Here is a 14,178-nt window from a genome sequence, read left to right as displayed (position 1 = left end):
ATAACAGATGAGAATTATGTTTTGCCTTGCAAAGCCTCTGGCCAGCTTTGAGACCTTGCTCAAGTTTTTCAATAGTCTTGAGTTTTTCTTTTATTTCAATAAATTCTGGACTATAATGCCTACTCTATAGTCCTTTTATGAGGATTAAATGAGATGAACAGGCAAAGCACCGAATGTGCTATGGGATACACAGCAATCTCTGAATGAATAAATAAGAAGTTAAAATGTTAACCATGACAAAACAAATCATAGATGAATTATTAATTTGTACTCTGAAAGCATTTGTTCATTTGGTAAACATGAATTAAATAAAGCCATATCAGGAAGTTCCCATCCATCTGGCAAATACTTATTGAAAGACTACTATTATTTGAAAGGATAGGTGTGTTGAGAGAAATGGAGGAGAATGATGGAAAGGTGACACTGGTCAAGATGCATTGTACTCACAGTTGATAGACTTAATTTTAACCCCTTTGTACAAGTACTTAAAGATAATTAACTTTTAAAATATTGCTAGGTGTAGAAACTTGTGAATACTCTTCATTTATTCCACAAATATTTGAGAGTTATACATAGATCTGAGGATAGCATGGGGAAACAGACGGGTATGGTCCTGACGTGGAAGGTACTGACAATCTTACCAAAAGTCAGAAATTAGGCAATGTAGAATGTTATTTTTGTCCTGATAACTCTCCTCTTAGTATCCCTCGTGCTGTGGGGATGACTCGCCTGGAAATTATCTGTCATTTGACTGTGTTACTAGATGTCCACTTCCTATTTGGCTCAAATCCTGTGAACATGATAACTTCTGGGTAAGTTGTTCAGAACGAATCTGTACTTCCCCTTCCAAATTCCAATTTGTTTTTCTGTCAAGGTCATAAAATGTACTGCCCAAAGCATCATTAGCTGCAAGGCTAATGTCTGTAAAGAAGGAAAAGTTTTGTAGGTCCACTGAACATTTCCTGTTTTTCATCCCCAATAAAACCTAACTCATTTGCTCATAGTGGCTTTGTAAGGTGTTTTTTTTTGTTGTTGTTGTTGTGTGGTGTATTATTTGTTGAACTTCATCAATATCCAGGTTTTATTAGAAATAGTTTTTGTTATCTTAGTCTTGAATAATATCAAATACATTGGGTCAATGTATGAAGAAGGTGTAAGGAAGCTCAATGCAAGCTGTTGAGCAATCAGAGGACATGAAAAAAAGCAACAGAGAAAGTTAATCTGACTATATCATAATATACCATACACACTTGTGAAATGCCATGATGAAGCTAATATATACTAAAAAAGTAAGAAGAAAATCAAATGACAAGAGAATAAACAGGTTCTCTGGGGGAGACAAGTACTAGCAGGTTAGGGAGGGCTAATTGGGAAGAGTATGGACTAAATATACTATGTACACAAATAGAACAGGAAAACTTATTGAATTAAAAGGGAGAGATGGTGGGGTGAAGTTGATGGGATGCATTGTGTGCATCTATGGAAATGTTGTAATGAAGCCCCTGACACAGCTAATATGTGTTAATTAAAAAAAAAAACTTTAGAGCTGCGAGTTTGGCCTAGTGGTACAGTGCTTGCCTGCCATGCATGAAGACCTGGGTTGGATTACGTGGTCCCACATACATAGAAAAAAAGCCAGAAGTGGTGCTGAGCCTAAAGTGCTAGAGCTGTAGCACTGAGAAAGTCCAAGGACAGTGTTCAGGCCCTGAGCTCAAGCCCAGGACTGGCCAAAAAAAAAAAAAAAAAAAAAAAAAACCTTTTTTAAAGGTTTCAATGAGTCAAAAAATAAATTAACATGTTCTTTCCATAAAATTATGGAAAACAAGAAAATCTCTAAACATTCATAGCATTAAATCTGAAGCTCTAGGAAGTGGCTCTAGGAAGTGATGCAGTCACATATAGCATTCGTGCAAGAAGCAGATTCTCAAAAAAAATGCACAAGATGTTTAGAAATCTTTTAAATTACTATTTCATTGAATGGCATATTCAATATCCGTTGAGGCTGAAAACTCAGAGTTCTGTGGCAAAATCTATGATGTTACCAAAGAATTTTCAAACTTTGTAAAAGAAAAAAAGTATTATGTGCAGAGGATATTTATACTGTTGAATAATAGCTTGTGATCTCTGCCACGATATCAATTATGACACAAGTGAAGGTCTCTCTGTTTGCCTGTCTCTCTGTCTTGTCTGAAGGATTTCCATGCTATTTTACTTTCTTTTCCTGATATGGAAATTTGGTAGAAATTTAGAACCAGTTCATAATAACTGGAAATGTGGCATTTACATGAAATGAGGTTATTTATACTTGCCAGAAAACACATTAAAATATTTTGTAATAGTTGACTTAGTGAACTAGAAACAGCTGTGTTGGAGAGATGTTTGTTAGAATCTATTTTAATGTTTTTTTCATTTATTCTTATTATTTTGTTTGTCAATGCGATTAGTAATTGGGACAAGTTATATTTGGTGGTATTATATGGTTTTCTAGGGTTTTTTCCCAAAAAACTATGACAAGCTAAAGAATAATATCTGTAAATGTCCTGAAAACCAAATTTCTTAGGAAACTGTGTTAATTTTAGAATATCCACCCTTTTCTGAGAAAATTCCAGGATAATTTATTATGTAATTATCATTGGTAATAGCAATTTTCAGTTACAAGCTAGTTGGGATATTTTATAAAATTTACAGCTGAACTAACTTGTTCATATTAACATATAAACCAGAGTTCTCTGAGTATTTAAATATAACACTTTATAATATACATTGAGTTAGTAAAATCTCCGTATTTTTGCCTACTAAAAAACATGTGTTAGGATTCGAAGACTCAAAAATTGCATTTTGTACTTTACTCAGGTCTTTATTAGCAGACTTTATTAGGTCTGCTAATATTATGAATATGTCCTGCTCCCAAGCTCCATTGTATGGTGTCAATGCAGAAAACAACTTTTACAGTTACATTGCCCAAAAAGAAATGTACTCATCACCTGACTGTAACCCTCTGTACATCATCTTTGTAATAAGAATAAAATAATTGAAACTTTAAAAAAGAAAAAGACAGAACGCTTCCATGAAGAGCAGCGAAAAATGCCACTGTTCATCATGGTGTGCTGGGAAGTTAGGGGCTGCTCTACGAGCCCCTTTCCCCAGCACACTGCCTTGACAAGCACTGTGGCCAGAGTCTCCAGAACATAAAAGTGGGCTGTGAAAGAACAAACTTTCTTTGTGAGGAGCTCCTGGGCCTCCCTTTGAAGCCTTCCACCTAGAGCTGGGGGGGGGGGGGAGACTAGTCACTTGACAGTCAGCTGACAGGAGAGCTGGGCTCCGAGAGCCCGGCACTCAGCAGCATGGCAGCACCTACTATTCTCAAATAATCAGCAGTGCATTTCTTCATCCTAGGTCATCAAGGTCACTGAGGACCTTGGCTCTATTTCAGGTTTCTCTCTACCTAAACTCACTCAGGCCTTCAAAAGTGCATGGGAGGTTCAGGCCTCTGCATATTCAGATCAACAGAATTCATCTCCCCCTGCACCCTAGCTCTTCTGGTCCCCGTGTTGTGATTTTTGGCCATTGCACTGGTTTTAATCTCATTCTGTTTCCTCACTCCAGTTTGTCTGACCCACTTGTGAAGGCCTTCATGGCTTTGGTCCTGTTGCGTTCTTTGCTCTGAAATCATTGATTCATGATTTGAAGTTATTCAAGGAGTATCTGGGGTTTCTGTCTGCCTCATTTCCTGCCTCATGGGCACACAGACACTGGTGCTGCCATCATGCCTCCCTGGGATCTTTGGAGGTTGGGATATTTTAAAACCAAGGCAAAATGATTATGACAGTTCTGAACCAACTGCATTTTCACCAGGAAAATATGAGTGTTTTTAAGAGGACATGGCACTCTTTGGCATCTTCATGCTTAAGTCATGTTTTAAATGTATTTGTAATTTATGTTTAAATTATTGTAACTTAATTTGCAGCCATTCATATAGCCTAGTGCCTGCATCATCTACTACAGTGTCCACTGCATTTGACGCCGTCACTCTTGGGAGGTCCTGTTTGCCTCTTCTGGTCTCCCCCTCACATTCCTGTGGTGGGCCACCAAAGGAGGAGACAAGACAGCTGTGAGAGAACAATCCCACATCTCCGCTCATTCTGTGAGCCTTGCCAGCCACACAACAGAGGAGAAGCTGGGCAAGCCAGACAGTTTTGTGCAGCACAGTGTCTGCTTTTCCAAGCCCATGTTCCAGCCAACATACCTTGATTGAGTTTTCCTTCTTTCCACATTTACCTTCTGTGAAAAATGAGGAGTGGGAGAGTATGATTTAAGATTAGCTTAAATCAACAATGGTTTGATGGACATTATTAAGAATATACAAGATGCCAAGGTATGACCTAGAGCTCAGAGATTTAAGATTTCTGTCATCAAAGAATGCACATACATAGATGTGCTTAAAATATCAGTGTACACTATGTACACTAACAGATGTATGTAAAATACAGAACAATAGAAAGAATGAACTAATTCAGCCTGGAGACTTGAGAGGGGCACAGGTGGTCAAGATCACTGAAATCTTTTAAAGGTACAAATAAGAGTGTGCCAGAAAAGAGAGAAGAAATTGCAAAACAGGGAATATAGCACAAAAAGTCATGATTTGGGAACTGTACTCATGTATTTCATTTCATTACAAATCAGCACAAATGTAATGTCGTAAGCACAATTCTGTCATAGTTCTATGTCAGAAGTCCAATTGGGCCTTAATTGTCTAAAATCAGAGTAGCAAGGGTGACATTCTTTAACAGAGACTACCTGTGCCCACCAGTGTCCCCAAGTATGACTGTGCCCTGCTACCAAATGCCAGATCTGTGTCTATGTGTTTCCTGCCCTCCCTCCCCCCACACCCCAGGCTTACCTTCAGGCATGGACTGAATGTAGTTCTCTTGTGTACCCTTCAGCCCTACCCAGCCTGGAATGGACATAAATAAATCCGTTGTTGACTTGAAAAAAACAAAACTACCAGCCACCTGTACCCCTTAGTTCATGACCACTTCCTCCATCTTTGAAGCCAGCAACAGAAGACTACAGCCCGAAGCAGAATTTTTGAATCCTCCTTATTCCTTTTCACCCTTCTACTATCCAGTTGGAAAGACTCTCTGCTTCTAAGGACTCACATGACCAGGTTGGGGCTTGCCGACCCTCCCAGGTATTCTGCCCACTCTGGCTTACTGTCTTAGTCATATTTTCAGAGACCTCTTTGCTCTGTGAAGGATTATATTGACAGGTTCCAGGGATGAGGACATGGATGGGTCTACTGGAGATGAGGGAGCCATTAACTGTACCACCACAAGAACTACAGTTGGAATTATAAAGCTGAGATGGTCAGGGGAGAGGATAAGAGCAGCTGGATAATGAAGACCTTTGACCATTGCACGAGGAAAGATCATTTTAATCCTGAAAGTGGAAGAGTTTAAAAAAAAATGAGAATCATGTGTGATAGTTTCAGGCAGACAGGCTCCAGATGGTTGGGACCTGAAAAGTTAGCCTTGGGTCAAAGTCACAAGAAGTGATAAAGATTTGGACATGGCATAGTATATATTTTTCATCCTATGAAAATATCTGCTAGTAATTCATTCAACAGCATCTAGAAGTGAAATTTCTCATAGTATCAACTTTCCTTCTTGAAAATGGACACAGTATATGAACATTTATAATGCATTATTTAAATAACCAATGTTACGTGTTCCACATGTGAGACCAGAGAGTATTTATTATTGTCTGGCCAGAATCCCATATCTTCCATGGCCTCTTCCCCAAGCCATAGCTTGTTCTATGGCATTGACCTGCAGACTCCTCTGCTAGAGAATCATTAACAAAGGGGTACTTCAGACTCAGAGAGTTAGTGAGAAAGTCTAAGGGAAGTGGGCCAAAGCTTTTAAATCAGGGAATACTTTTAAAGGAAGGGTCAGTGAAGAAAACACAAGTGAGGAAAGTCAACAATTCTACCAGAAAAGAAAATTCTAGAAGTTATGTTCTGTAATAATAGCAATAAATACTACAAAATGATCAAATAATATAAATCCAAAAGAAATGTTGTTTGAACTGAATAAGAAAGAGGTTACTGGACCTCCACTTCCAACCAAGATAGATAGATTTACCTCCTACCTTGAATAACTAAAAACCGGATCAAATTATATGAAATACTATTTTTCAGACTTTGACAATAGGAGTAGAGAAATATATGATAGCAGGCCTACAATTGTCCCATCTCACTGCCTGGAAAGAATTTCCATGTTTTACTTAGCATAGAGAGGGAAACCTAAACACAGACAAGTGATCTTGCTGAGGACTTGAAAACACCAAGTTTCAAACCCATTGAGGGTAAGTAAATACATAGAGTACTCAGGAGTCAGGGTCTTGGTCAGCACATGGCTGCCAGAACACTGAGAGAATTCTCACAGGGCCAGTTCATGTGCTCATCCTCCAGTATAAGGAGATCTCCTGTCTTTAGGGTACTGAGTAAAACAATGTTGATTGAGAAGCAGGACCAAAATGTATTTAGATAAAGGATTACTCTGGATTTCCTTAACATAGTTTTTTAAAAAAAAGCCTTGAAAGGAACAAATTGTTTCCAAGGAACTAAACTGTGTCCTCTCAAAGCCCAACCATATTTAAAAAAACACCAAAATCGCTATCTCCTGGCAGTGTAAAAACTCACAATTTCATTGACCCAGATTACTTGGTATGCAGAAATGGAAAGTGAGAAACATGATGTACCATAAGAAAAAAAAAACAACCAATAGACATAGAAGTACAATCAATAAACATTAGAATAGCTCTTATAAATACCTGGTATGTTGGGAAAAGTTTAAACATAATGAAAAATTTAAATATACATATATATATATGAGTTAATGTATATATCTTGGTGGAATTGGTAGGATGTTAGACATTGAAGATCAAGAGATTAGTGGACTCCAAAATGTACCAGCATCAATCACCTAAGTCAAATGACTGAAAAATAGGAGTAATCACTCAATGAATTGAGTTAGTTTACAAATGCAGGTGTGCATAATGAAAGATAAGGATTGGAGACTATTCTTGATAAGGAACAAAATGGAATGTGAAGAGGAGGATAATGGATTTTGGTGTTTGGGGAAAACACCCAAAGTGGACTTCATTTTGGGGGGGATTTTTTTTGCCAGTCCTCGGGCTTGAACTCAGGGCCGGGCACTGTCCTTGAACACTTTTGCTCAAGGCTAGCACTCTACCACTTGAGCCACAGTGCCACTTCTGGCTTTTTCTGAGTATGTGGTAGAGAGCAATTGAACTCAGGGCTTCATGCATGCTAGGCAAGCACCCTACCACTAGGCCACACTCTTGGCCCTCGCTTTGTTTGTTTTTTTAAATAAGAAAAGTTAGCAAATTATAGGATAATGGCTTGTTAAACCCTTATTGAAAACTAAGACACTACTGTAAATATGGTATATTTTGATTCATTTAGTCTTCACTATCGTCTTATGGAATGGGGTTTTCTGTCTTTTACAACTGAATAAACTGAGGCCTGGATTGGTTAACTATTACTACAAATTAGATAGTTTGAAAGTAACAGTGGGGAATTTGAACCAAAGGCCATGGGTCTTAGACTTATCTCTTCTGTGTATGGCCAAGCCAGTCAAGAGTGGAGGTGATAAAGGAGAGAAACCACAACTGATGGCAGGAGGGGAGCACACAGGCAGAGGAGTTGACCTTAACCACTGGCAGGAAGGACTGATGAATTCTTGAGACTAGAGGAAATAAATGAATGGGGTGTGGCACTGTAAATGGATTTATTGGTGTGGGGGATGAATGTAGGTAACCTCGTTTCTTTTCTGGTGAATGAGTCCAGTGGGTGAGAAAGGTAGAGCTTGACACAATGCCCAGGGGGAAATGTCAGAGCAACATAAAGCAGTGTGAAGAGGTTAATTGCATTTGGAAATCATCTCATTTGGCTTTCTACTGTTTATTTCCAGAAATGAAAGGGAGAAAAGCAAAGAGAGAGGGGAAAGGAGGGTTTCAAGGATTTATGCTTTCAAGTTCATGTTCCATTCCAAAGCATGCTAACCATTTCCTGAATGAGGCCAAACCCACAGGTAACAACATCAGAGGCCAGAAGAACACGATGGCATGAACACACCCACACAATTGTTTCTTCCTTCCAGATACATTCACTTGATGTATTCACTGAACTCTGACTTTCCTAGGAATGTCCCAGAAATTCAATTTTTTTTTTCAGAATTTCAATTTTTGAAATGTTTTCCATATTATTCCATGCTGTCCATGAATCATGAACTCTTGTTAAACTTTTAGCTCTAGTGTAAATGTTTCCTTCCAGCCACGGTTCCCAACAAGGCAATTCAGTAACAGAAGTATCTATTGTGAAATCCATCTATGAATTTATGACATTATATCTAACCTTTTGTTGTGTATACCCTTGGACTATTTAAAATTGGCCTTTCTATGTCATTTTTCTTAGATTCTGCATTTTTAACACATGACCAACTTGGTGTTCTGTACCCTGTTGTTTCATGCAGTTTGAAAAGGCCACTTTTTTTTCATGTCTGATACTGTGTATGGGCCAAGCATTTTTATGTTGTATAACTGAGTCTAAGTTTCCAATTGTGGCTAGACTTGCTTAAAGTGATGACTTACAATTTCACAGAAAAGTCATTTTCAATTGAATATTCACATCCAGATTATAATGTTATTTTTAGGAGAAAAATATGCCCTTAAATTTTGGTATTTTTCTCTTTAAAAAAGAAAAAGATTGGGCCGGGAGTTTGGCCTAGAGGTAGAGTGCTTGCCTAGCATGCATGAAGACATGGGTTTGATTCCTTGGTACCATACATATAGAAAAAAGCCAGAAGTGGTGCTGTGGTTCAAGTGGTGGACCTCTAGCCTTGAGAAAGTGTTCAGGCCCTGAGTTCAAACCCCGGGACTGGCACAACAAAAAAGAAAAAGAAAAAGATTTGCTTTAAGTACAGGAAACTACAATAACAAAATGCTTATCAACTCTCTTTCTGAAGAGCTTCTATTTAACTGTCTATGATTTATATAGAAAGTATAAAGACAGATCAAGCCTTTGCCCACTGAATTTCATTTTTGCAATTTCCCAAGACCCCAATGGCCAGTGGAGTGAAGGGGACAACAGACAAAATAAGGAAGCATCTCTAGCTTTCCTGTTGGTTCTGTGGATATAAACCATGCCAACATCCATCCTTGGCATACTTACCATCAAACTGAAACCTTGTCATTGAAGATAGGGCTTAGAAAAAAATATAGCTGAGCATTCACTAAGTTAGAGTGAGTACAATCAGGTTGTTTCTACAACTAGGATTTGGTCCCAGTTCTTTCCAGCTCACATTCTCCTATGATACCCTATTTAAATAGCTTTTTATTATTAAGAACAATGCTTATGCATTCCAAAACACTAGAAAACATAGGCAAGAAAAAACCCATAAAAGCAATACATACTTATGACCCAGAGTACATCATTTGGACATAATGATATGAAGAACTTGATAAATTCTTCTCACCCCAAGAATGTGATTAAGACAATGTAAGTTAAGCAAATAAGGATACTTATAAATTGCTTACCTTACATTGTAAAAAATAATTTTAAAGTAACAAATAGTCATTTGCTAATAATAAAACTACTGGATATAGCTCAAGTATTCTATCATTTCCTATATGCCTATTTCTTCAAATTGCCATAGGGCAGAGCCCAGGTCAAATTTGTTTCTACTATGCAAAGCTATTAGGTAAATAGGCTTTTTGGCAAAGAAAAACTAAATCTGTAAGTACTTTGATATGAATCCATAATGAACTTACTTTCAACTTACCTTTTTTTAAAAAATAAACTGATGTATTTCAATGCTATAACATGATAGCTCAATGCTATTATCAAGGTAGCAAAAGTGAAGACACCTGGTACTTTGGCTGCAGGTTTGTTAGCTAGTTACTAGACTGGCCTCGTCCTTGGTCTTCATAGTACATAAATGCACATACAAACACACTTTAACATGCTTATCTCACATAACGGGAGAGCAGGGGATCCTTAAAGATCTTCAGTGGTGCCGGTTTAGTGGGTGATAAATTATTGCTTTTTTTATCTTGCAATGTTTTTATTTGCCTTCTATTTTGACAGCTTTGCTGGCTATTCTGGGTTAGCAGTTGTTAACTTTTAGTGCTTGAAATGTATCACTATAAGCTTCCCTTGCTTTTAAGGTTTCTATTGAAGAATCTGTTATTTTGGTGGGTGTCTTGGTTTTCCTTTCTTGCAGCTATAAAACTTTTTTCCTTAATTCTCTGTGCTTATTAAATTATATTCTATAATACGTAAAACTCCAGAGTTTGATGTTATGATGTTTATTAGCCAATTATTCCTCTACTCAGATTTGATACCTGTTTAAACTAGGATTTTAATTATATGATAAAATTACTTAATTATTTCAACTTTTAATTTCAAATGAAAAAAAAATCTTGCTTTCCAAAACATTTTAAGAATGAATGCTGTACCATATTTTCTTGATCTGTGCATCTGTGGATGGGTATCTGGTCTGATTGCATACCTTAGCTGTGCTGAACTGTCCGCAGTGGGCATGGTTGTGCTGCTGGTTTTGCTGTACACTGGTTTATAATGTTTTGTATAAGTGCCCAGAAGTGGAATGACTGGGTCCTGCGGTAGTACTAAGCTTAGTTTTTTGAGGAGCCTCCATACTGCTTTCTAGAGTGGTTGAACAAGTTTACATTCCCATCGACAATGTATTAGAATTCACTTTTGGTGATATCCTTGTTAGCATCTGCTGTTTGTGTTCTAGAAAGAATGATTTTGCATCATTTGCAAGAAGAAGGAAGAACTTGGAAAAATTATGTTAAGTGAAGTAAGTTAGGCCCAGTGCGACAAAGGTTGCATGTTTTCTCTCATATGTAGAGCTTGAATTTATTTAAAAATATATGTCAAGCTAAATGAAAGGGCCACCAGGATATTGAAACAAAAGCCATATAATGAGTGATTGTTGTCCTTAATGTACTATGTTATCTCTCATCTCTTTTGCTGTCCCTTGGCTATCTCATAGTTACAGTATTTTACCTTGTTATCTGATATATTGTATATATACTTATTTGGTTATTTGAAATAGGATAGGGAAGGGGGGAAAACAAGATGAGGGGCAGGGGTGGAGGAGAGAAATAGGGACCAAGACATGAGAAAGGGTATCAATGTTTGTGAAGTACTGCACCTTCTTTCTGGTGAATATAATGTAACCCTTCTATTAATTACAATAAAAATATACTTAAAAAACCAAAAAATATATGTCAATATTTTGGGTGGTACTCAAGTATAAACAAATGAACTAACTGAAATAAGGTAGTTTCAGAGGGAGAACTCATAATTCCCTAGAAAGTTGAAATCAAAGGTCAACAAAATTAATATCAGAAAATTAGTACTTGGAGTAGGTTGAGTGGGATAAAGGAGAGAGAAATAGATAAGTAAGGAGAAGAAAATGGAAGAAAGCAGTCAAAAATTAAATGCATACCCTACAAAACTAAGAAAAGCGAGGGAAGGGATGGTCCAAGAGGGATGGGTACAAATGTTGACAAGGGGTGGCCTTGATCAGGACACATTGTATTCCTAAACTGCTTCTTTGAATGGCAACTCCTTTGTGTAACTACTGCAAGACAATCCAATGAAATAATAGATGTGTTATGCTTTCCTATAGGAGAGGTTCAGTAATTATTACTTTTCTTACCCTTATAAATAATCTGAATAATTTTCCCTGTTCAGGTTACTTGCTAAGCCTAAACAGTAATATTCTTTGGATTGGAAAGGTTTAATTTTTTCAATTTCCAGATGAGAAAGTCACAGCCTAGAGATGTGAGCAGACTTGCCCCAAAACCAAGTGTTTACAGAAGGCAGACTAGAACTAGAACTATTTTTTTCCTGACTATCCAGCTGTTTTCAGTATGACACATTGCCTCATGCGGATCCTCTCTAATGCTTGACTGAAAGATTCCACGAGTTCTCCATATATCCACATTCTCTCCTGCATAAGCACCAGGAAAGTGGTGGCTAATGGTGACTTTGTATTCTCTCTGCTAGCTATATGCTTCGGGAAAACTTCCTGGAACCAGAATGGCAGAGTTAAAAGCTAAGTACATTTTGCTGCACGACACCGTGATAAGGTATGCCATTTACCAAAAAGAAGGTATTTTTTTAAAATCACATCCGTATTTTTCACTTGCAATGAGACATTGCTTTATTTGTGTTCCCACAAAAGATAGACTGTAAGTCAAGGATTTGAGTTCACATCATTTGAGAAATGATTGGAGAAAGTGAGACTGGACGAGGAGTCCAGATAGCATGGGTTAATCTGTGGATTCACTCTGTGGACAACTGGGGTTCAATTTGTTAGACTTTCTGTGTGATTGTAGAAAACCCAAGAACTCTTCCATTGAAGAATGACAAGACGGAGATATTTGTCCATCTATTTACCTTCCTCATTGATTAAGGACTGCTTGAAAATTTTGCCTTGGGACAAGATGAGAAAGTATCTAGGGCTACAGATAGGTCTTGGTCTAGGGCCACAAATGCACAGTAGCTATTGTGTAGACGCTGACTGCTGAAGTTACTTTGGACACAGGTGTTTGGATGACCCTGGCATACATGCTGCATGACACTCCTGCAGGACTCCTTTCTTCCTCTCACCACTATTTAGATAACCCCAGCCCACATCTGCAGAGACTACTGCCTTTATTTCTCACTTCCTCTTCCCATTCCCAGGCTATGCACCTTAGCCCAGGCCAGTCAGCTTTAGGTCAGAGTAGATTTTCACAGAATTATTCAACAGCATTCTAAGCCACTGCTGTTACCCACGGGGGTTCCTAATGGCCCTCTCAAGCCCTGCTGAGCCTCCAGCCTTGGCTCCACCACCTCTCAGCACCAAGCCAAATCTTCCTGCCCCAATGGAGACTCCACACTTCCAGAATTAGTCCTGCCTGCTACATGATAGTTTTTAAGCCCCAGGAAATTGGGGGGCTTTTTGCTAGAAAGTGGAGGCATCTTCTTCAACATAATTTACACTATTTAGCTGAGGGAAAATACTGCGTGGATTTCAGAGAATCCCTCTGAGACTCTTTCTAGATATAAGGAACATGTCAGTGTTTCTTAGCCCATGGATGGTGCATCTCTAAAGCCCAGTGGAGCTTAGCAGGGTGAAATGACTTGACTTCCTCCTTCACTGGCCTCAGTGACACATAGCAACACGGGACCAAGATTTTGGAGTTGTTTCTTCCCACATCACAGTTATCTTGAAAACAGTTACTTCCCTTCTGCCACTCATATTTTACCTTCTCTTCATGCCTTAGTTCCCTTTCTAACTAGTACAAACACCTACTATTCCATCTGACCTCCTTTTCCTGGAGGGTGGGCAATTAGAAGTAGACTCTTGGGTTACTGGGACTTATCCAGGCAGATATAGACGGGAAATGCTGAACTGACTCTGACATATGGATAAATTGCCATTTATGTTTTGACTGGAACCAAAATCACTATGGAGTCCCACTATGGGTGGGAAAACTGTGGCCCACCCTATTTCCCTAGGGAAATAAGCAGATGTGGAAGTTGCTTCAGGCATAGTCAGATTATTGATCATCTCTGCAAATGAACAGAAACCCCAAGAATTCTCTGGTGGGGAAACTTGATGGGGAGTTCACATGAAAAGAGAGTGGCTGGCTTGAAAGCAGGAAGTATCAAGGGCTTGCTCTGGAACAGGAGAGGTAGCTAATGTCAGAGCTTCTGAGGAAGATGAGTCACACCCTCCAGTAAGCCCAGAGATGATGCTAACATACAATGTAAGCAAGTTCTAGACTCAATTCAGAGGAATCGATGCTGTATACTTATTGTATACACTCATGTCTACTTCTACTAGCTGCTTAGACCTCTGACCTAGAGATGAAATGTTAGGAAAGAACCAGGATTTGTAGGAGCCTCCTCTTCAAGGATGTTCAAGTCCAGTTCTAGCCATGCATCAAAGTTAGGATATTTTTAATCTATAAATTAATTTATGTTCATAATTTTATAAAGGAATTTTTCTTGCTAGTTTTCTAGTAAAGGGTCATTTAAAAGGTTTTTGCCTTATCTTAGTTCACTAAGGG

At 38.3% G+C, this 14,178-nt stretch overlaps 1 protein-coding gene across 2 annotated transcripts in view; it reads left to right on the top strand.

Moving 5' to 3' along the window:
• Ccdc146 (coiled-coil domain containing 146) overlaps positions 1–14,178 on the top strand; it is a 104,367-nt gene that overhangs the window by 43,353 nt on the left and 46,836 nt on the right. For both annotated transcript variants that reach the window (XM_090332918.1, XM_090332917.1), the window contains exon 3: positions 12,125–12,207. In XM_090332918.1, coding sequence (XP_090189044.1) covers positions 12,125–12,207 — 83 coding nt within the window. The remainder of the gene's footprint in view (positions 1–12,124; positions 12,208–14,178) is intronic.

This window comes from Megascapheus bottae, chromosome 5, assembly GCF_031878675.1.
Source record: "Megascapheus bottae isolate mThoBot1 chromosome 5, mThoBot2.hap1, whole genome shotgun sequence".
Taxonomy (NCBI): Eukaryota; Metazoa; Chordata; class Mammalia; order Rodentia; family Geomyidae; genus Megascapheus; species Megascapheus bottae.
Note: the sequence above shows the minus strand (reverse complement) of the source record. Positions and strands in the feature narration are given on the sequence as shown.